Source organism: Dromaius novaehollandiae, chromosome 2, assembly GCF_036370855.1.
Source record: "Dromaius novaehollandiae isolate bDroNov1 chromosome 2, bDroNov1.hap1, whole genome shotgun sequence".
NCBI classification, from domain to species: Eukaryota; Metazoa; Chordata; class Aves; order Casuariiformes; family Dromaiidae; genus Dromaius; species Dromaius novaehollandiae.
In genome coordinates, this window is record NC_088099.1 from 33908702 (window position 1) to 33932615 (window position 23914).

Below are 23914 nucleotides of genomic sequence, written 5' to 3' on the forward strand. Positions count from 1 at the left end.
TCCCTCCAAAATATTTTTGGAGTTTAGGTTTAGGGTATCATCACTTAGCCAGCTGTTCTAGCTGAGTCTTAAACTAAACCCTTTTGATAAAACACACTTATTACAAGAAAATTCTTTCATTATTAGTACAAAAAAGTAATAAAGTAGATATTTTAACTTTGTACTGTGCTGAAATGGGACCTTGAGCAAGCTGTTTTGCATTTGAACTATGATCACACATCTGATTTAGCATGCAAGTCCTTGAGGCAAGGAGCATATCTTCTTTGTAATACGTATTGGCTGAGTATGTCTGCTGTTCTTAGGGAACATGAGTTGGAACATAAACCTATCAGAGCCAAAAAGTTCGATAGTCTCCTGACCTTAATTCAGACATGTCCAGCAGCTCATGTGGAATGAATTCTGAACTAAGATAGCTCGATTTGTTTTATATCCATTTGACTTTTAAAAAATTCCCTTCACTCCCTCCATATAGAAATAAATACAGGTATTGATGGATGACAAAAGAGCATGCAGACTATGTTATCACTGAGGTTTCTCCTTCCTAATCAGGTCACCTAAGTGAGAAAGGATAGAGTAAAGTGCATCTTTTAAATTTTTCATTAGGGATAAGCTAGACAAGGTGATTGTGATGAAAGCCTCTTTGGAAAAGGAGTGAATTGCAAGAAACGGTATAGAGAATAGCAGACAGAAAGAATGAAGAAACTGGCAGTTCTCACCCTCAGGCAATTGTTCCACTTCCTCTGAGAATGTTAAAAATAAAAACGGAAGTTTCTCATATCCATCTATGCATTTGTTGTTGTGTATATGAGGTACTGTACCTCTCAGCTAGTGGTTTCCCATGTATTCCTCCAGTAGTGTATAACCTCTACATTATGTCTTCGTGTTTATGATCTCATAGCAGAGTGCCAATTTTCTCTCTTATTAACTCTACCAATATGTCATTACATGCCATCAGTCAGTTCCTCCTGGTTCATGTTAAAGATTCCTTATCACAGGTGTCAATGATGTGACAGTCACATTGTCCCACTCTCTGTGTAATTAAAGTTCTGTATCCAGCAAGGACAAGATCAGGATGTGTAAAAACCCCTGAATCCTGCCTGAGTTTGGCATCCTCTTCTGAGAAACAGCAGGGAGAGAGATGAATCCTAAGACTGAGTTTCAAGTTATTAGGGGTAGGGAGTTAGAAGAGATAGGAAGAGCTCCATATCCTCAGAACTGCGTCGTGTGTTCATGCTGACATACCCTGGACCTTTCCAGTCACATTTTTCCTGTGAATCAATGGCTTAACAGGCTGCCTGCTGCTGAAGAATATAAGCATTTGCCTTGATTTCTGTAGGAATGATTGGTCTCCCATGGTAGCAAAACTGGACTTCTGTCATTCAGCAGTGTACACACTGTACAGCAAAATATAGTAAGTGTCAGCAGGAATTGTGGCTATTTAAAACAGATTTTAAATGCAGTGGACAGTACACTGTTTTCACTTCTTTCCTGGTAACTGTTCACTGACAGTGGTACCAGCGAATGAAGTTTTATCTGTTGTCGCTTAAATGCGATTGTTTATCAACTATTCTGTTTGGTAAAAAATGTTAAAAAAAAGAAAAAAGAACCACCTGAAATCAATCACACATGCTTTGGAACAAGTATTTTTATGCATGGCTATGAAGAAGCTGTATTATTTTTAATTATAATTAATATTATTATGAATATTATACAGGTGTAAGATTACCTAAGGAATAGGTATTGAAGAAAACAAGGAAGGATATATACCTTATCTCTTGGAATAATACTGAGGATCTTTAGGGACAAAATGAATGAGCTTGTCACAGGAAATACTGATGTTCCTGTTGCCATCTTAGTTAACAAGCTTATTTTTTGCTGGCCAGAATCTAAGAGCAAAGGAATGTTAAACCAATAAAAATCCCTGTCTAGAGAGAAAGTGAGTGAATGGAGAGCAGATGGTTAGATAGACACATTGGCAGGGGGAACTTGGGAGGAAAGCCCCTCTCTCCTGGCCCAGGTTAACACACTGCTTCTCAGCAGGCACCTGGGCTTTCTGAGAAGAACTGAGGTGAGGGTAAGAGCCAGACTTGCAGACCTTGGGTAGGCTTAGCCCTTCTCTTGCAATCGATAATGCCTTACTTAAGATTAATGTGTTTAAAAATCAAATGTTTATGACAGAATCTTTAGGACCATGAAACCTTTGGAAGCACTATAGTGGAAACACTGACTGTTTCACATGGGTTAAAAAGCGGCTTACATACTACATATAAGGGACAGTGGATATTTAGAAGCAGACCAGTGTGGCAGTAAACAGATAATAAAGGTAAGGATGGTGAAAAGCATATCAACAACCTAAAAACTTATTTTTAACACTGAACATATTGCAGGATCGACATCACCTTGTCCAGCTCTTGGCAGAGTTCTCTGCAAGAGAGCAGTGCTCAGATAAAGCACCAAGGGATAGGATTTTACACTGTTGTGAATACAGTATGAACTTTAGGCCCTAATTCTTCAAAGCATTTAAGCATGAATTTGCACATCAAAGGTATGCACAATGACCTCTTTCCAGCAGCTTCTGGTGAACATAGCACATTGCTTATGTATTACAGTGACTAAAACACAGAACTCCACTGTGCAGAATGGTCAGTCCAGCTCTCTCACTAACATAATTTTCATTATTAAAAGCAAATAACCAAAGAGATTAAACTATATTTTCATATAATTTTCTTACTTGCTTCCTTTTGCATTACAAAAATAGAGATTTAACATGGTGTTTAAAGATACCTTTACATGCAGTTTCCATTTGCTTTTGATTTTAGGTAAATAAATGCCCTTCCTAGTAAAGAACTCACTTTCCTTTCTGTGCAGTTCAGAGCAAATTGTTCCAGATGGTTATAAATTCCTGAGCAGAGGGGTCAGAGTGAGAAAGCCTGCCAAAACCTTCAGTATAGCAGCACTACTAGACCCTGCAACAACATATCTGACTCACTAGCATGGAAAGCACCGGTGAAAAGCTATAAGATATTTTTGTTTGTAACTGAATATGCTTAATAATCAGAAGCATCAAAAATAAAAAAATAAAGCATTGATTTGAATATAAATCATACATGTGATATTTCTAGCTATATTGCAAATGTATAATATGGCAGAATGAAAAAATTGGACTCTATTTTAGCATTCACTGCATTGCAGTGAGATCCATACTGACAGGGTTTATCTGTTATCTCATTCAATTCCCTCAGAAAAATGAAATTCCGTATTTCTCGTCATGCTCTCAAAGAAGAAAAATTTGCTAGGGCAGTTGTATCTTTGGTATTAGGTTTGTGGTCTCTTCCTTCTCCTCACTGCAAGCTTATCAACATTTGTAAATCAGTATTTATTTCTATCAAACTTCTCCTGTCCTCCTGCTTAAAATTCTACAGTCCAAACAGGTAATGCTGTATGTGACTGTATTTTCTTTTGGGAGGTCATGGTGGAGTGACAAAGGGAGGAAATGAGATTTACAGTACAGCATATTAGAGTACTTGCTTATTCCTAAAGCACTTGAATGGAATTCTTACCAATTTACAACATATTTTAATAGCAGTATAATTAGCTTTCTCAAGAGGTCATGGGATTTTTTCCCTATGTGGTAAATTATGCTAAGTCTTTGTGAATTAATTAAAAATCTTATCTGTTAATTATCTACAGTGTGTGCAAAATAGCTATTCATGTAAATTCTAAAGTTAGGATTTTTTTATCATCATCGGCATCTTACTGGCTAAGTTGGAAAAATGCACAAACATACTAAATTTTGCTTTACTATTTTAATTGGAAAGCAGTAAGTGGTGATTAGTGTCAGTTTTCATGTCTATATTATAGACTTAAAATTCATTGTGATAGACTGACATCGGGAAAAAGTCTGAAAATGGATGGAATGCCTTTATCATTCAATCAGTCTGACTTATATAAACACCAGTAATACTATTACTACCATTTTTGCTAGTTATATACTGTTTGATTGTTATATACCAATTGGTAGTTATATACCATTTGCTGGGCAGCGTCTGGAAAAATTAAAATCACCCTCATTCTCTGATGATTATTTGGGATAGCGTTGTTACCAGTGATCTGCAGTATTAACTCTAATCTGGCCTTTTTAGTAGAAGTTCAACATGATTAACATTTTTCTTCTAAGATTTTAAGTAAACCTAAATGTCTTGATGTTGATTTAAAACTACTAATTACTTCCACCTCTAGTGAGGGAAATATTTTTCAGATGCAACAGTCGCTGTCTGATTTTGGCTCATGCCGGAACTCACTTACGTGTGTGAGTGTTTGTATGTGAGTTTTTTTCCAAAAGAAGTGAGGCGTGTAATCTGCCCAGAAAAGGGAAGCTCTGGTGTTCATTATCAGGATTATTCTCCGCTGAAAGCTCTTGGTATGTGAAGTGATGGTGCATAAATTCACAGGCAAGAAGATAAGGAGGATTTGAGAAAGGGCCCTGAAGAATAATGCGTCTCTTTTTGTGTCATAAAGGCAGAACCAGAAGAGAGCTAAATTAAGATTGTGGTGAAGGTTTGGCAGGGATGCTTTTAAAACTAATGCAGGTACTGAATGCATAAAAGCAGTAATCAAGTTGGGAGTCATATGTTGGAAGTAGCAAATGTGCTACATTAACCACAAAGATAACACACTGTGTTCATTTTTCTTCGTAGCTAATTTAACTACCACGTTTTTATTGCTTCTCCTGCTCTGTCCTTCCATTATTAGCTGAAGTCGACATTTCCCACAAAAGTTTATCCTTGGTAGTAATAATTTGCTGCCATATAAAATAAATGACTTAACATAAAAGATTTTACTGATTGCAGTGCCAGTTGGCACTTTCTTGTTCTCTGTTGAAATGAGCACAACACATTGTCTATTACAGCTGCACGACTACCCTGTGACCGCACTGCATGTTGCAAGTTTTAACATTATTGCTTCTGTATGTGCTTTTTCCCCCATAAATTATTCTTTACAGAAGAATGTTAATTAGTAACTGATAGATATAAAGATTGCCAGGGACAGTCCATTAATTCCATTTTCCTTAATAGCACTTAGATCTTAGCTTGCAGTACAGCTGTATTCAGACTAGATTATAAATGTAATTTTTTGCATCATTAACTAGCCTGATTAATCTTAGACAGCAAAAGCATAATTATAAAAACATAACACTTGCAATGTGCCAGTTTAAAGTTGTAGCTTTGCTCTTTTATATTTACATCATTGTAAACAACATAGGTTTTCAGAGTTTAGACTGGGAAACAGTTTTTCTGCCTTTCTTCATAATTAACTCGTGCCTTGTACTAGTCATTTCTCATTTCTGCCTTTACTTTTTTTTTTTCTAAAAAGTGCCCTGTGTAACATGTTTTGCTTTTGACTGGTGCAATTACTGGATATTTGCATAGTAATTGACCACCATTAGCAACATGTTCATTCTGCTCAAAGAGTATTAACAAAAGCACATGTAGTATATGTTTGATTTCTGTGGAGGCTCCACAGAGGAGAAACTTACTGCCAGAAGATGTCATTGTGATTTTCACATTACAGTCATCACGGATGCCCTGGTTAGAAGCCTGATAAACAATTCAGTGTAGTGGACAAAACAAGAACGCAAATTCAGATACCAGCCTCAGGTAGGAGCAGACCCGATTGCTGGTCTTCCAGTGATCAGCCAGGAAATTGCATGTTCTACCCGAAGTCACATTTAATGCTAACAGCAGCTGGGATAGCTGACCTGCTAGGTATCTTAAAAGGTTTTGCCAGGTGTATGTTTTGGCTTGTTTTTCTTTGATTCTGATCAGCAAAATATGATATAACCCTACATTGATTGTGTGGCTTTGGTGTAGGTATTGTCTTACTAGTGTGACAAACCCCCGCTCTGGTAAGTGCATAACGCTATTTGCATGTTAGCCTTCCTGTTGCAGTTAATAAGAAAAAAGACAAGAAGTGACAGGAAGAAAGATGGAATTTGCACTAGTATTGCCACTTTCATAATCATTAATCTGAAGTAAAAATAAAAGCAGTTACTTGGAAGATGATGTTTCAGAAATGCAATATGTAAACAGTTAATAGATAAGGTGCTAAAGGCTGGTTCTCAAGAACATACAGTACGGTTTCTGGCTTTTTCAGGATCAGTCAACACCTATATGCTGCAAACATGCTGTGTGGTTCCTCACATAGAGTGTAAACTGAACATTTTCGGAAGGGGTCAATAAGGAGAAAAGCTTTCTAGTGGTTAATTCAAATTGGTGATAGCACAGATTCCTTTATACTAACCATAATTTCTCATACGTGGAAGGATCTGAGCAACTACATGTCCATTTCAAAATAACAAACTACACTTGTTTTTAATTTTGCATTTGAGTCTCCTGGCTTTCTCTTCTGTCAGTCTGTAGGTACAACCATTTCACAGGCAATCTTCTACACAATTGCAAGGAGATAACAGTAAGTACTGTTTTTTTCAGTAGTGCCTGAGAAGGTTGCGACACTTTAAGGAAGGGAAGGGAAGGAAAAGGGAAGGAAAAGGGCAGGGGAAGGAAAAGTAATGGGAAGGAGAGGGGAGGAAAAGGGAAGGGGAAAGGAAAGGGAAAGGAAAGTCTGGAGCATTGAAGTTTGTATTGTATGTGTGTGTGTGTGTGTATGTGTGTGTGTGTATGTGTGTGTGTAATTTTAGTCATCCTATCCCACAGCTGAACTGTTTGTGCCTCTGGCTGCTCCTAAGAGCTGCCAGGTAAGGGCTTTCCTCACTCTAGGTAAGAAACTCTCTCTGGAAGCAAGCACCAGAAGCCACTGTGAATCGTAGTGAGTGCATAGCCAAGTGCTCTGCCCTGAGCTAGGAAGAAAGGGGTGGTGGAAGAAGTGCTGGGTTCCACTGCACGTTCAGGCACAGACCTCATTGGTGTCCTTGAACCATGACGTACTCTCCATTCCCATCTGTAAAACAGAGATAATATTTCCTGGCCTTTTAAGTGTTTCACAAAGATCCTGGTCATTAATGACTAATCCTGGCACATGTTACATAAGTATTAGATCTGGACATAATCGTCAAAGGGGAGATCCAAGGTCACGTCTAGTTTTGAACTCATTCCACCAGAGTGTTGAGATAAGCAGGAGTAAGTACTGGTGGGTGGGTTCATCTTGAATACAATTTCAGTATAAAGCTAGAAGAGGGGAAGTAGCAAGAGGAAAGATAACATTTTCATTGGTGATGTTTTTGTAATAACAGATATTTCATTGAGTAAGAAATAAAAACAGTCTCAGTAGTGAGAGCCCTACAGGTATCTAAGCAGATAGAAAAAATCCTGTTGGGGAATAACTACACTTTCAGTTTCTTTCAAGTTGTTTCAAAATTCTTTAATCAGTTGCTGCCATTTATCAGGTCCCTCTTACCTATTCAGTGCTGCAGATGCATCTGGGGCAGAGCTTTTACTATAAAAGCAAAGACAAGGCAACAGTATCCATATTCATCAAATTTTATGTAAAAAAGGAATACCTCAAAATAACCAGAGCAGGGCCATTTGCACATCCTGGAGTTTCCTTTCTGTAAAGATATACTAGTAGTGCAGATGTCATTCAAGTACTTGACTTGCAGGCAAGAGCTAGATAGTTCAGAGGTAATAAATTGTCTGTCTTCCCATGCCTAGGCACTTGTGTGAGGTACTCCAGACATAGGTGATTTTGAATCAGTTATGCCTGTGCTGTCTACTGCTAAGGCATAAGGCTGCGTGAATGAGAACATAAATGGATTTGCCAAAAGTTCTAGTACAGCTCAGTTTTGATATGTTAATTACCCGCCTGTAAGAGATCTGTCTAAAGCACTATGAGATACTCAGATGAGACTTCCTATTGTGTTTAAGTTCATAATATACATGAAATCCTTTTCATCCTGATTAATTCACAACACTCAGTGACACCTTAGCTTCGCTGTATGCTAAGTGTAAGGAGAAGTTGTATTGCCCTTGTACCCAGCTTCAGGTAGGCTGAGGAGATGAAAGAACCCTAGAGCCTGCTTGCCTGCAGTAGCTCAACGTCTATGTGCTTCATTCCTTTCGTTTTGCCAGAATTCTGGTTCCCATACACATATATTAGCTAACTGGGGTTTCACCCTGTAGGGACACGAAGCATTCCCTTCTTCAGCAGTGGAAAATAGCTTGCACCACTCTTCTTAACCAATTAATGAACCTTTTATTACCTTCTGTGTTTCAGTGTCCATACATAAGCAGTATAGTTGCAGCTGTTTTGGATAAGGGCGTCCAGTTTCAGTTTTCTTGACCTATAACCACTCAGAGACCAAAATGAGTGTGAGGTAACTTTGGACAATCAGAGAATTCAAGTAAAAAACTGAAATATGTCCAAGCCAAATTGCTCATATAGAAATAAACCAAGTCACCATCTGTCATGATGGTGAAGAAATGACTGAATTTCCTCCTGTGAATTCTTATGATGGTTGTCCTTATGCAAAAACAAAAGTAACTGAAGTAGCACTAGCAATCAAAGGCCTCTATTATCTCCACATTTTTGACTTTATAGATAAATTAGTAATTATTTATGGTAGTGGACTCCTAGAAGGAGTAGAGATTACTATTTTAGGCCTGCATGAGATTTCCTGAACTTTTGGACTAGTATTTTTGAATGCATACATGTAACAACAGGCTTCCTTTCCTTCTGCTGCTTCTGTTAGCTCTGGTTTGATTTACAAAAAGCTCAGGAGGCAGGGTCAGAATGCAACTGCCCTGGCAATACTTTTCTCTAAGTTTTGATTTTGACATTTCGTTCAGATAAACCTGCTTTGTCCTTCAAAGAAAAAACTGCGTGACAATGTACACTGTTATTTCTCAGTCTTTTACCAAATGATGTGAAAACATGCTGAGAATTATTTAATACGTCACCTTTCAGAGACAGGTAGGAAAGGATTGAAGTACTTTTAGAAACGAGTAAGCTGTAACTGTATTTTCCACAGCTGTTCAGTGCACTTAGGAGCACACAAATGACCCAGTCACCAAAACTGACAGGAGACAGGGAAAAAACCTCAGTGGCAGCCAGTAGAGAATTACTCAAAAAGTAGAAAAACAATGTGGATAGCCAATGCAGGAGTAAGTTGGTTCTATCCATCAAACTTCCCACTCCATCAAAGGAGTAGGAAGTTGGGATGCTAATGTTATCATCTCCAATTGTATTGAATTCTTTATTTTCTGTCTTCTCCTACTTTTTTTCATCCTAAAGAGTCTAAAGCAGAAATCAGATTGGTCATATTTTTACCCTATTGAAATGCAAGTCAGCAGAGAATCAGAGCTTCCGACCCCCTTTTCTCATCTTCATAGGAGCCCGATCAGCTTAGTTCCAATGAAGGCCTAGTGTTGCTAATGCACACGTAGTTATTAAGCACAGCAAGGATTGTTTTCGTTAGTTTCTAAACTCTATCACCAAAGATTTTGCTATGTTTTTTTCCGTATCCTAGGTTATATATTTCTCTTAGTGGAAGTGCATTTCCTGAGCATACAATCTCATCCTGCTTCAAAAATTCAGGCAGGATTCAGAACTAATGTTTATTATGGAGAAAGTAGGCAGGCTGATGACTTTTCCTACGGACCATGATCTACGAGCCGAACAAAGTCGCAACATTTTTAGCATATAAGGAGGTATACTGCTGTTATTGATCTGTATGAGGGCTATGTTTGTGACTGTGCACGATATTTACCCCCGCGCTCAACCGCTGGCTGTTATATGGGTGTGTTCAGCTGCATGTGAAAACAATAGCACTTCCCTTTCCCATGGGTGAAAAATTTAGAGAATTTTTTTTTCTATGTTGACTGACTGGTGGTGAAATTAATTTAAACCAAATCTTGAGATTCAAGGCAATTTTAGACAGTTTAATCAGAAGTAGTCACATAGTTTTATATCCTTTAATTTCCTTAAGAAGGCAGCAGCAGCTATTTTAGTTTATTCTGAGAGAAGGGAATGGAAACATTTGGTATATTTTTTTTCTGAGCCGATCTAAAAGAAAAGCCTGTGGTCAAATAATTATAAGCATAAATGGTCATTCTTGCACCTGAATCTAAATGTTTCTACAAAATTTTTAGGGAAGGCTGATGTCCATTCAAGAACCAAGAGAGAAATTTGATAATTTTCTGTGCAAAAAAGAAAAATTTGCAAAGGGTGGTCAGAGACCTAACAGCTAAGCCAGCAGAGCAGCAGCTTTTAAATGTTTCAATGGAAATGTTGAAAGTGTTTCCTCTGAAACAGTTATAAAATGAGAATGTGACAATTTTGTATGTCTTCAGTATTCAGCTGCTGTATTTTAGCCTTTGGTTCATGAATATATTTGCTCAATATAAATAGCCCCTTGCCTCCCTCCACCCCCCCCCCCCCAAAAACAAAAAAGATAAAGGAATTCGGTGCCCATAATGCTTTTTGCTTTGCATGGTGAGAGGCATGTGTTAAATGATGTCTCAGGGTTTCTTTTAGTTTCATATTCTGTGGTTCTGCAACTGCAGCTTGTGCATTGTAACTTCTCCCAGAGTTAAAATTTAACTCAGTTATGAAGACAGATTTTAAAATGTATTGAAATGTTATGCAAGTATACATCTGATGGAGTAATGATGTCTGAAGCATCTTTGTCTGGAGCTGGGCTTTGTCAGGTAAGAAAGTGTATGTTCAAATTCTAATTACACCCTACACATTAGTTTTTAATGTTTTCTCTGGAGTCACTGGAACAAACATGGTAAACAAGTGTATTAAAACAGCCTAAATAAGCATAGCAGCAGGATCAGGAAGGTTGAATTGCAGAATTATTCTTCCTTTCTTAAACACATCTTTATGCACTCATTTCTCTGAAAAAGAAGTAATAGATTGTAGTGGCCACTTTGAACTCTCATGTATTTGTGAGGAATTCTCCTTTCAGGGCCCAATTTTGTACAAGTGAATCAAGTCCCTCTCTGCCAGTTCTCTGTCTGGCACACATCCTGCTTTTGTTTTTGTTGTGATTAAAAAGACACACTGTTATTAAATAGCAATGGTAACGTTTGGTCCAGTTTTCTGAAATTCATTCATATATGAATGATCCTATTGGGAATTTGTTGTGTAACCCTCATTATGCCTGCCAACCTTTTATTCTGAGCTCTTTTCTTAAGCACCACACGTAAAAATGCCCTTAGCTTTTTTTAATGCGTTCTTTCTCTCATGAATTTATTTTTGCCTTGTTCTCAGTTGAAACTGAGGAAGCAAATGGCATTTGTGAAACTTAGGTTTTTATCTTTACTGGTATGCGTAGAGAGAGTCCTTTGGGAGAATTTTCTGGGTTTGGTAGAATTTTGTATGTCCTTTGCATCAGTGCTAGGGAACAATCATGGTTTTGTAATTCAGAAGATTATTATCCATGGTATGCTTGCTGTGTTTGCTGAAGAAATTGGAAAACATGTTTTGAATGAGATGGGGCTGAAGAAAAAGAAAGGGCTTTCCCATGCCAGAAAACCAGCTGAATACCACCCTGGAGAGTTCTGAGTTTTTATGTGATGTGAGGCAAGTCACTTAACCCAAACCTTTTACAGATGACTTTATGAATTGTGCAGTTAGCTCACAATTATAAGGCTGCATTTAGATTGTGTAGCATCTTCATAGATGCATCTGAAGTCAGGAACTGTGTGGCGAACATATAAAAGGCAATATAATAGTAAATACTATAAGGTGTATTAAATTAGGTAGCTGAAACTAATGCACACCTTTGTCTTTCATTCCTGTGCCACAGCTCTCCATTTATAAAAAAAAAAACCCATCTTTTATCTAACAAAGAAGTTTTGAAAATAAGTTAATTATGTTTGTGAAGTACTCACATCCTGTGTCAATGAAGACTGTAGGAGAGCAAATGAATAGACTGAGAACTCTCATTGAGAGCAGAGTTCGAGCTTTATACAGTCAATGAGGTCTAGGGCTAGTCATTGAACCAGGTGGAGAAAACAAAACATTGAACAGTTGCTCATTAAGTGAAAATTGTCCATCTTGTGGACAGAATAAAGCACAATCTTTCAGGAAAAATATGTGAACATATTTTGAGAATGTATATTCATAAAGTTGTTAAATTAAGGCCTACAGGCACTTTGTATCTTTCAAAGGCTTGTTTTGTAACCTTACTGCTCTTTTAGCACTGTGTGTTTCTGTATTTAGCATACATACACATACATACACAGATTTGTTCCAGTTTGACAGTCCTTCACATGTTGTTTAGTGTGTTTGATTAGCATAATCACTGTGTGATTATTTCTCACTAGCCTAAGCATATGCAAATTCTTTACTTCTGACTGACAACCATTATTAGACAATCAGAGTATAAGGATTTGCATAATCTCTGTGTGGTTACTGTATTTCTCCACAATGCCACTGCGAATGCAAATCCTTTTGCTCTGGCTGGTTTCTGTATATTCAAGCAGTTTGCCAGAAAGGCTGCTGCTGCCTCAGCATCTCAGTACCAAGTAGAAAAGTCTATAAGAAAAAAATAACAAGAAAGGAAAGGAAGAAAGCAATACTAGAGTCACATCAGCAAGGTGACTAGTCAAATGCTGCAATTAAACAGTTTCATCTAAAATAATTATAGAAAAACCCTTATACTTTTATAAGGTTTCAGCAAGAGAATAGAAAGACAACTTCGGGAATTCATTCTGAAATCTTATTCAAATTACATAAACAAGTTACATTGTTTGGAAAATGACTATAGTTTTGTTTTTGATAGGTATTCTTTTTTGTGAAAAGTCATTCTTCTACAAATATTGCACATTATTTTAGTTTTGTAGATTTTTTTATGAATTGGTTTGTATTTAACTGGGTTGAACAGTGTTTCTCTTTTATGTACATGAAGAGCGTTGCCCTGTTTCATCGGTAGGAGCAGAAATGGTAGACGCTAAGAAATGCATAATGCTGAATTCAATTCACTGCATAATTATTCATCATAATTACTAGGGCAAAACTGAATAAATTAGCTGTAAGTAGATGAACCATGCATGGCAGCACATCTAGAACATGTATTTTAACCATTTGACATCATATTGTGTTACTTGCACAAAAATTATAGCAGCAAAATATTGGAGCACCTTCATTGTTGTATTTTATTTTGATTACTAAGCTGGTCCTATCATTCCTTTTGGATTGTATTCTTTGGTTAGTTTATAAGTTTCTTATTCACAGATTATTATGTTGTTGGAAAAAGACCTGGACAACTAGTCCTAACTATGAGATGCATTTCTCATTATGGGATGTATTTCTCATGGAAATACAGAATGTCAAATATACTTACATTCAAATCATTGAGGTGCTGTTGAGCTGTCCTACCTCTGCCCAGGACACCAGTATATTATGAATGCATCATGTAGATTGTAAGCTATGGGTCTAAAAAGCATCGTATCTACAATGTGTTGCACATTTTGAACATGCACAGTAAATGAAGACTTCAAGGAGGTTTGAGATGCATGTGCACACACAGAAATCAACTGCAATATAACAATATAATATCATATAATAATACTGCAGCTGTACATTTGACCAGCACAATTGTAGGGGAAATTACCATGAATTCTTGATTTTACTGTGATCAGAGAGGTACTGCTCAGTTCTCATGAGATACTTCTCAATCGGAAATACCCAAATTCTGCCCAGAGAAACTATCTGAATCAACATTGCCCTCCGCCAGCTATCAGTGATACTGGTTTTACATGATTGAGGAGCCTGGCTATGGCTTTAGTAACTGCTTTTCCCTGCTTCTATTAGTAAGTCACAACTATAATGCAGTGGGCAGTTTTATGTTTTAGTTCTTCAGTGTAATTAATCATGCCGTTTTAAGAATAGGTTAGGTTCACCAGTAAGTATAAATGTTGGAAAATCTGTTAATATTTTATTCTCTTTTACTTGGCAAGACTTTGTATACATGGTTGGCACAGGATTTACAGAGTTTCTAACATTCTTTAGTTTCACTGGTGGGATGTAAGAGAATGCATGAAAGGAGCCCTCACTGAGTTATCTTTATTTCCTATGAATTTTGTAATTAAGATCTACACATAGGAGTCAATTCACATATGGAGATATTAATACCTTTCCTGCAAGTGCAATAATATTGCAGTGTGGTTGTTGGACTTACTTTTTGTACTTCGAGTTAAATGTGTATATAGAACTATAGACATACAGTAAAAAAACGTATTCAGAAGATCATTCCTTTAAGGTTTTTTTCACTGTGTGATTATATTCCATTAGCATCTGGATTTCAAGAAGTTCTAAGAGATGTTGATAGCTGTGTCATTGAATTCACTTTCCTATTCCAGTAATGGAGGTCAGTCTTTTCGTGGGTAATTGTTTCACCATGCAATTGTGGATTACCACTGAAACAATCTATAGCAAATATTTCTTGAGAGCTTCAATGACCTGACTTGTATTTCTGCTCACTTAATATTAGACCATAGTGATTGGATTCAATCTTTTGCAGCTAATTTCTTTATCTTCGTGGTAAAAATATTTTCTTACTTATCTGTTTTAGACCTAGCATATGCCCTGAACAGGCTTTGGGGATCGACGTTATCTTCATCTTTTAACTTTTGTCTGTGGAAGTTAGTTAGTTAACTTTTATCTATAGAGGTTAGTGCAATTCAGATAATATACTGCCAAGCTCGAGCATATGAAACCACACATCATGCCCCTTGGCTTTAATGCACAACATCTTTAAAAGAAAGAAATTGTCTCCCTTTCTTTTTTTGTCCTTTTGGGATTTGAGCCTTTATGGATCCAATTTGCATACTTTCTTTTTCTATCTGTTTTTGATATTGTTGTTTTAACTCAGGCATACTCCTATGCCTTGCCTCCAGGAACAGAAGCTATATAAAAAGGACTAATAAAAATATATTTTAAAAAAGTTGTTGAAGTTCAGGAAGATCTAGGTATTTGAATTTCAGTTTCTTAAAAAAAGGTTTCTTGACATAAAGAATCACCCTTGGTAATTATTTGCAGAAATGACATAAAATTTACATTTCTCAAGAATCAAGTTTCTCTATAGGTATATCTACCAGCCCAGGTTCTGCCTTCTGCAGATATTTAATGAAAACCCACATGGAGACCTGATTCCAGAAGGCCTTCAAAGATAGCAGATGTGGTGATTTAGGGTAAGTTACACGGACAGATGGGATAACATGCAGATTCCCCGCAAAGTTCTCAGCGATTTTGTAGTAAAAGTTTCACCCAGATGCATTCATACAATAGCCACTCCATTCATCTGCAGTCCACAAAATACGGAACTCTTATTCTCAATGATATGCTCAAGAAGAAAGAAGAATGCAGTTAAGATGACTGGACTTACAATGTTGAATTTAAAACAAACAAGCAAAAACAAATGAGAGTGCTAGGGTCTAAGCTAAGAAAATGAAATAATGCAGCCAAGTTCTGCCATGCCCTCAGTTCAAGTGTGGGTTCTAGTGAAGTATTACAGGTTTAACCTGAAGATCTTGGGAAGGGAGTATGATATTTGATCAGGAGAAGCAAATACTATCATGTTGCCACGAGTTTCAACTTGAATAATTAAAAAACACACAAAATTATTGACATATATTTCGTCTATTGAAAACAAAATTGGAACTAAATGAAAAATGAAACTTTCCTATTTAGCTTCAGTACCCAATCTTGAGCAATGTGCTGTCCCTGGACTGGCCACAAGGAAAAGCATGACACAGCCTGCTCGACAAATCCCTTCTTGTGCATAGAGTAAATGCCAAGTGCTGGACGGTAAGAAGGTAAAAGGTAGTGAGCATATCAGACATAGGGGCAGCAGGTCCCATCTGTGTTGTAACTTGCAGTGCAAATGAGTTGGCATAACGGAGGAAAAAGGCATCTTGCAAACCTTCCTCTTCTGCTTCTGCACATCTTTGACAGCTGAATCATGTTTCACATGAATTACAAACTCCTCTTTCCTTCACTGTAAATGGGAGTAAATTAAATCAATTACATCTAAGAAATAAAATAAAAACCCAGCTATTGTAATATAGCAGTAGTAACAAGCAAAAAGCAGATTTTATCAGTTTATCATGATCATATGTATTTTGAAAGAAAATACCATTTACATAATTTGAAATACAGTTTATATGTGTAATTAGCAACATTCAGTGAGCCTAAAAGTACTTGGAGATTCTGTTAAGTATCTTTGTGCTCACTGATTATCTCAGCTATATGATATTATTCCCCTCTTTATACTTCTCTGCAGTCCCTGCCCTCTATTTTCCTGGCAATCAGCTGCTTCTGTTTGTTCCTCTGACTCTCAGCAGGGCTCCCCTCCATCTTCCAGTGTCTGTGAGATCTGAGTGCTTATCATGCTGCACCTAGGTATCCTGTTACCTCTCTAATTTCCTGAATAAAACTTCTGAAGGCTTATCTGGTGCTTTTGGATGATTATTTGAAATTTATGGATTGGTAGGTTTTTTTTCCAAATGAAATCTCTAGGAAAAATAATAATGCCAAATACCACTCTACCATTCTTATTCACTTTTTTGCCCCAACTTTGTTGGAATCTGGGTTTATGGGGCTAAATTTTGATTCTTAAAGTTTTTTTTTACATTTGAAACAGCTTTTCTTAATTAACTTGAAGGCTCTCCAGAACACTTTTTCTTTTAAAGCCAGAAACACAAATCATCCAGTTCACTATAAGGCCACGCTCTTACATGTCTAGAAGCCTGCATCTTTAAAAAGGGAAAGAGAAATGTGCAAATGGATTTCTGTATCAGCAGATAAACAAGAGAAAATCACAGAAAGATTTAGAAAGAAACCCCATATTTTGCATGAGACCAAAATAATATTAAATGCAAAATAGATAAACTGTTCCCCACATTCAGAATTTTTGTAAATTCTGAAAAATGATTTCCCTCATTCTCAGTATGTGAGCATCAGTTCCACCAGAAATCCAACTGTCTATGAGCTGTACATTTTCTCTAACACTTTGAGCACTTCTGTATTGGCAGCCTGATTTTAAATGAACAGGGTGGCATTTCTGTACCTTGCTAACAACCCCGGCATGTTGATGTAAGCCATTGCTCATTACATAAGCACGAGGACTGTGGTAAACAGTTCTAGATTATCTGGTTGTGGTGGATATCACCCTTTCTGTTGTACATAATCAAAGGGCCACTGCGTTAGGAGAAGAACAGTGGGAGAGGAGCAGCTCTGGAAAAGAAGGGAAAATGTAGGAATTAAAACCTGGGGCTGGGTCAAGAAAAGATGTGGACCTGTTATGCTCAAAAAACATGTTTTATTACATAAACATGATAAAAATATCAGTAATCTACGAGGATACCATAGTACCTATCAGCACATGTGATGTATGCAAGACTAGAGACAGGAGCCACTTTCAAGATTTACTTAATGGTAAAGGATAGAAACATGTAATGACAGTGTAAGCATGGTGTGAACTTTCAGCATGTCAGCTACTAAGTAGTCTGAATCCATGTATGAATTATCATGGGATAGCTTAACAGTTCACTGGGGCATTAGGCACTTAATATCTTCCACTATGTGGGCCCAAGTATAACATCCAAGGCACTCAGGAAAATTGGTGAGATTAGAGATCAGATGCATAAACTTTCTTATCTTATGGCACTTGTGAGATAATTTAAATTAGTTTAACACTTATGTTTACACTGAAGGCTAAACTAATGTATCTCACAATTGTGGGTAGGAATGTGCAGGCAGACAGTTACACTGGATCAAAGAATACACCATATCGTATTACCATGTGCTAACCTATTCATTTATCTAAGCTTGAGGAAATTTCGATTTGCTGTGGTGAGTGGAAGAGTGCCTAAATTTCTTTAAAAATTTGGACTGAATTTCTCCAAACTTCAGCAGCTATGAAATAGTGTTGGTTAAGAGAAGGTTATGCTTCAGTGTTGAGAATCCAGGGGTACTGGTATACTGGATCTGCTGGCTTTAGAAGGCATCTCTTGGTTAGTGGAACAATGGAAAAAAGAAGAGCTGTTATAGTCTATTTGCTTTTCCTGTGTGGTTTTCCTCTTCCTGGTCTGTGCAACAGTATTTTTGTACTGCGGGCTTTTTCAGGATTATGTTACAGAGAAAAAAAAAGAGTGCCCAAGCATATCGCTTAATCACAGCAGCAAGTCTTCATATTGTCTTACTCAGCATGCTGCGGTGTTTCAGAGCTTGATGGTCTCTGGCTTTAGCCATCAGTGTTATTCTTGAGTTACAGTGGCATCCCTATGTTCTAGCTGGGACTGGTGCTCTTTTGTGCTGGTAATTGTACAAATGTATGAGGTATTTGACTTTTGCAGCAAAAGAGGATGTTCAAATTGCACATTTCTTCAAAACCTTTCTGTAAAGCTCTGCCATATTGCATATTCCTTTTTTTTACTGATCCAAATTTATTTCTGAAGAAATTAGCTTAAGATCATGACCTATTTCACACCCAACACTGAACAGCTGTCAGGTGATGCAATATTTCTGTGGTGAGCTTTTCTGGATGCCCTGCAATAGGAGGCCATAACTGTCTACCATTACAGCTCCCAGGAATCATTGATTACTCGGAGGAAAAGCTCTGATTCTTTCTTTATTAAATAACCCTTTGCTAACTGATTAGAAAGAAATGAATCATGGGGATATGAGCACAGAAAAATTTTTTTCTCCAGACATGTACAAATTATGCTGTCTGAATGCTGGTTACCATCAGAGCTAAATGATTAGTTGTATTTGCTTCATCAAATTCTCAGAATTTTTAACAATACACTTCAAAGATAAAAACAATCAGTGACTTAACCAATTGTAAAGCTATTATTAGATTTAAAAAATAGCTGTCAAATGCTTATTGTAAAAAAGAAATATAAATCATTTTGACCAGTAGATCTGGGGAAGTGGATTTCAAGCTTCCAGTGAAATCTCCTGAGTAGCTTTTGTGAAATTTTGTGCCAAAATAATACGTTTCCTACAGGACTCTGACTAGCAGACACTGCCGGATCAGCTTTCTAATAGAGGTTTGTTTAGAATAATGCTTTTCGTGAGAGTTGAAATTCATCCTTAAACCAGGATTTTTTAAAAATAAATAGCTTCTTCTAAATGGCCATGAAAATAATTTCCAGATACTGGTGGAGGATTTAGATTTTTCTTAGGTTATGCAGAAGTGGTTTTATAGAAAAAAATTGTTTATTGAATCCTGAGATATAATCAATTTTTTTCAAAATATGAGGCTATTGTGTGTTATCCTGGTGTTATTTATATATAGAATTCTTTCACATTGTAATTGATCCTTTTCTTAGGCATTTTATTTAAAATGTCCCTACCTCATTTAGAAGAGCTTACTCTTGTATGACATAAAAATATAAATTAGTGTTTTTTTAGGTAAACTTACTCAGTGTCTACAGCTTTTAGTTTCTTCAGTAAAGGGAGATTGCTATATGCAGAACTGAACTAAGGATATGCATTTAAAGATAGCTAATTACACTTTTCTTTGTTCCTTTTAACATTAATTTTTTGTAAAAAAGCATAAAGAAATACTATTTTTTAAAGAAAAATAGTAGTTTGCTGTAGCATGGAACATGCTATGACATGATGCAGAATCTCTTTTGATACTATACATTACATAGACAGCATACAGTGGAATAGCAAATGCTTTTATTTCTTTCTTTTCTTCTCTCTTTACAGATGGACCCAATTCAAAAAGCTGTAATAAATCATACATTCGGGGTTCCTCTTCCTCATCGAAGAAAGCAAATCATATCATGCAACATTTGCCAGCTGAGATTTAATTCTGATGTAAGTCTATCATTTCATATCAGATTAGAAATATGTACTTACCTTCTAGGATGTGCAATAATTTGCATAAATTGAACCTAAATGAAACATCATGCTTCTAGTTTGTGGCTCAGGAGATGAAGAGGCTTTAGGATGCTGCAAATAAACAGAATTATTTGGTATTTTTTATACACCAGGCCAGATTTTCCCTCCAGACATCCCTGTAAGGTCATCAACTTCAGTTGTGCTGCACAGAGAGAAAATGGGAAAATGGATTGATCCATTACTGCTAATAAGGATAAAATATTTTCTGGGTCCTAATTTCTCTACCAGTCCTGGTTATGTTTGCCTTCCTTCTCTTCCTGTATGTGCTGTAAGTTGTTCAGATGTGCTTACAGTCCTTGTGGAACTGCCCTCCGTTTCTCTGCCCTTACAACAATATCTCTGCCTAGCCAAAATTGTAGAAAATAAATAAATTAGATAAAGCAGCTAATTTTTGCCAGTTGTCTCCTACCTTGCACCCTTTCACTCTAGCAGTCAAGTAGAGCAAACTGAACTGGAGAGATGGTCTCTAGTATAGATCCCCCACTCAGTAGCTACTGAAGAAAGCTGTGCTGCTCCTTGCCAAGGAATACCTGTTCTGTCATGGAAAAGCCTCTCATAGTTTCACTCCTTTATTTCCTTCTCCAGCAGCATTGTCTGTGCATACAAAACTTTACACAGTGCAATGTATTACCTTCTGCTAGTCTCTCCAGGAAGTTTCATGACGTGTGTCTCTCTGGTGGAAAGTTATTTACCTCTTCCAAACGTCTTCCAGTTATTGCCTGTTTCACTAACTTTTGTATGGAAATCACCTCTGTCAAAGCAAAAATATATAAGTGTAGTGTGAGGTCCAACCCAGAGATGTCCACAAAGTTCCTTCCTGGTGCTAGTCATATGAAGAAGTGAAAGAAATCTTGTTTGCTACTGCTTCTTTATGGGCAGCTATTTATAAACTGTTAATCAACCTCTTTTTAGTTTATCAGTTACTTATTGAAGTCATGAACTTGTCAAAAACCTAAATTGATCCCTGATGCCTTCTGTAAAGGATTGGCCACTTCAGGACTGAAATAATGCTCTTCATCCCCATCAGCCTTTTATTGCTTAGAAAGAATTTTAACAAGGTCATGATTTCCAGACCAGTCAGCATCAAGTACTTACTTTCACTGGAACTCTAGGTTTTCTAGTTCACGGATTGAATGGATACCTTCCTTTTACAATATTGACATCATTATCAAACAGTGATGCTAGGAAGGATAGTATATCACCTGGAGCTGTCATGTCCCCCATGGATAAAAATGGGAGAGTCTGATCAAATTAGGCTCTTCTGTTAAGAAACTAGATACTAGAATTATGACAGTGGATACCAAGCCATTCACAGGAGGAGGTTCTGATGAAATGCAGTTTAAGGGAAGATGGAAGCTTTGGGACAACAGCAGATCTGACTGATCGAGTAGCCTGGCTGATCTTTCAGAATTTTCATCTTCATCTAAGGAAAAGGTGTGTCACACTGAATCAAACACAGTATATATCTGCAAGAGATATCAAACACCTTAGTATTACATACGAAAGTGAAACACCTCCTTTCAGAGTGGGAATATAATTTAATAGTCTGCAAAAAGATTCAGACAAAAGAGAGGTTGAACACACCATTAAACTGACTTAGTCATTAACAGATACACAACTCAGATGACTGATACACAGAGTGGAAAATTTTCCGGCTGATGGGAGCTAGGCATTTTCCAGAGGGAAGTGTTTTCAATAAAAAATCTTCTATACAGAAGCAAACAATATATCACTGGACACTGTGACTGGTGACTGGTATGCCATGATAATCTTCCTGTTCTGCTGCTGTTGGAAAGAATTCCAGAGAAGAAAAGGGAAGAAACAATGGCCATTTTCAGAATTTCCTACGGTTTCAAATAAACTAGTCTCAGAAGGAATCTGTTCATTTAGATTGTTCACAGCAAACTCCTGGAAGAAAATCTGCTAAGCAGGTATTTAGTCATCCCTTCACACCTTGGAGTGCTAGAGGATTGTACTCCAGTTCTCCAACACTGTCCAGTGGAAGGTTGTTCTAATGGTCCTCTCAAAGCAGCTCAATAGCACTAGAGAGACCTTCTTTCTTGCTGAATGAATATTAAAAGTATTTTAATATTCAACTAATTTTTAAAGCATCCCCAGCGTTTCTGATTGGTGGAGAGATTAGATTCTAAATGCTGCCTAGTGATTAACCTGGGACCATGTCTCTTCCCCTATTCTTTTCTAACCAGGAGAGATTTGTGGACATCTCTTCTCACTCCAGTGCATAAAGTTACTACCACAGAGCTCTACTGAGGCTTTTCAAGAAATGCATTCCATAATAAGCAGTCAGTGTTTCACTGCAGTTTTGGAAATGCTTGTTTGCAATGTGAATAGAATAGGCAGAGCTAAGTTCCACAGCATCGTGGGTAATTCTGAACCTCCACCAGTTTCTGTAGCAAAAAAGGGGGGAAATAGTGGTCAGACATGAAGGAAAGGTTATTCTGAAGAAAAATAGCTATTAGTTACCAATTTTTGATTACTTTACTGTGTGAATGGCAAGCTCACATAGATTGTAAATTCTGCTTCAATTTTTGTGAAAAAGTTTTCATTTACTTAATATTCCTACCTTTCATTTCCACCACATTTTGTTGAACAAGATTTAAAGTCCTAAGAACAATAAATAGCTTTTCTGCTCAGAAGCCTACCGCTTTGTGGACATTCTACTGATGCATCTTTATTTTTAGATACCAGAGGTAGGATTTGTCAGACACTAATGAGTAGAAATTCCATTTACCTATTGCATGACAGTATTATGAAAATGTTTACAATAAAACTGGCCTGTGAGTTTTTTCATTTTTGTAGCAAATGCAGAATTTTCTCCCCTTTGATACAGATTTCTTTCAGTGCAGAAGAGCGTTTTTTCTGATTACATGGTATCAAAATTATGTTTCAAAGAAAAATGAGAAAAGGCAGTACAGTAAAATCATTTAGCTTCTTTCTAAAGGAGTTATCTATAAATCTTCATGACAGCTGTGTGTTCGGTGTTTCTTTTGAAAATAAATCTTCTCATACAAGGGAAGGGAGGAATGAGCAAGTAACCAAAGTCTCTCCACGCTAAGAAAAAACATTAGAACAGCAGAAGTAGGTTCTGTGGAGTCTATTTCAAGCAGTGAACTTTTTTTATTTTATATTTATTTTGTATTGAGAGAGATCAGTGTACAGCATTTCCATTCCTGTTGTGCATCGAATACAGCACAAAACACTTGAGTACATTCTTAGCTGCAAGCCTGTGAGTTGCCATTTAGGTTTTGCCAGCTGCTGCTACTGCACCAATTCAGAAGAGCTGTTAAATACATGCTTTGTAGGAAACATTAAACGTCTGTTAAAGCACCCTGCAGAATGAAGCCTGACTGACTTCAGAAGGACAGCTCATGTGCCCACAGGTAGCTATCTGAGTAAAGTCCCTGCTAAAATTACTGGGAATAAAAAAAAAAAAAGCTGGCTTGGAAAAAAAGTAGCTTACTAAATTTTCCTTATATTTACCTGTCTTGACCTTGCCATTTTGCTTTGCCAGCATTGCTAATTTCATCATTTCATCTAGGTAGCAACAGTGTCTGTTAGCCAAGTTAGTTATTGCAAAGGAGTTCTCTTTCTTTTCTCTCTTGTTGAATGCAGATGCCTGAGTGGTAATACAGCTTGCCTTTCATGAAAGGTTGGGAAGGGTTTTGATACACTCACAGGACTTGAATTCCATTCTGATGCACTGTAAAAGTATTTCCAAATGTGTTAGCCAGAAATGATTGTTTGACTTAAATAGCAACAGTAGCAAAGTTCTGAAAATCATGAGATGAATGCTGTTCAGAGAGTCCTGACCCATTGTTTTTTGACCTTGTTTTTCTCTGCCCTTATAAAGCAAATACGACTTCTGAATTGATACACAAGTCAGCAGTACGAGGTCATAAAAATTCAAAAGGTTCTGTGCTGGTAAAAGAATATTCAAGGTTTTATGAAGTATAAGGATGCAACATAGCTACATACCATTGTACTACATTGGTAACTTTCTTGGAGAAAGTAGCAG

The 23914-nt window shown here is 37.0% G+C and overlaps 1 protein-coding gene and 1 long non-coding RNA gene across 4 annotated transcripts in view; one reads left to right on the forward strand and one right to left on the reverse strand.

The window, feature by feature from the left end:
• ZNF385D (zinc finger protein 385D) overlaps window positions 1–23914 on the forward strand; it is a 430528-nt gene that overhangs the window by 318231 nt on the left and 88383 nt on the right. For all 3 annotated transcript variants that reach the window (XM_026103714.2, XM_026103716.2, XM_026103717.2), the window contains one exon: window positions 19684–19794. In XM_026103714.2, coding sequence (XP_025959499.1) covers window positions 19684–19794 — 111 coding nt within the window. The remainder of the gene's footprint in view (window positions 1–19683; window positions 19795–23914) is intronic.
• Window positions 15552–22196, reverse strand: LOC112985250 (uncharacterized). Its single transcript, XR_003259710.2, has 4 exons — window positions 20510–22196; window positions 19837–19929; window positions 17033–17199; window positions 15552–15961 (listed from the first exon to the last, which is right to left on the reverse strand). It is a non-coding gene; the product is annotated as an uncharacterized LOC112985250 (long non-coding RNA).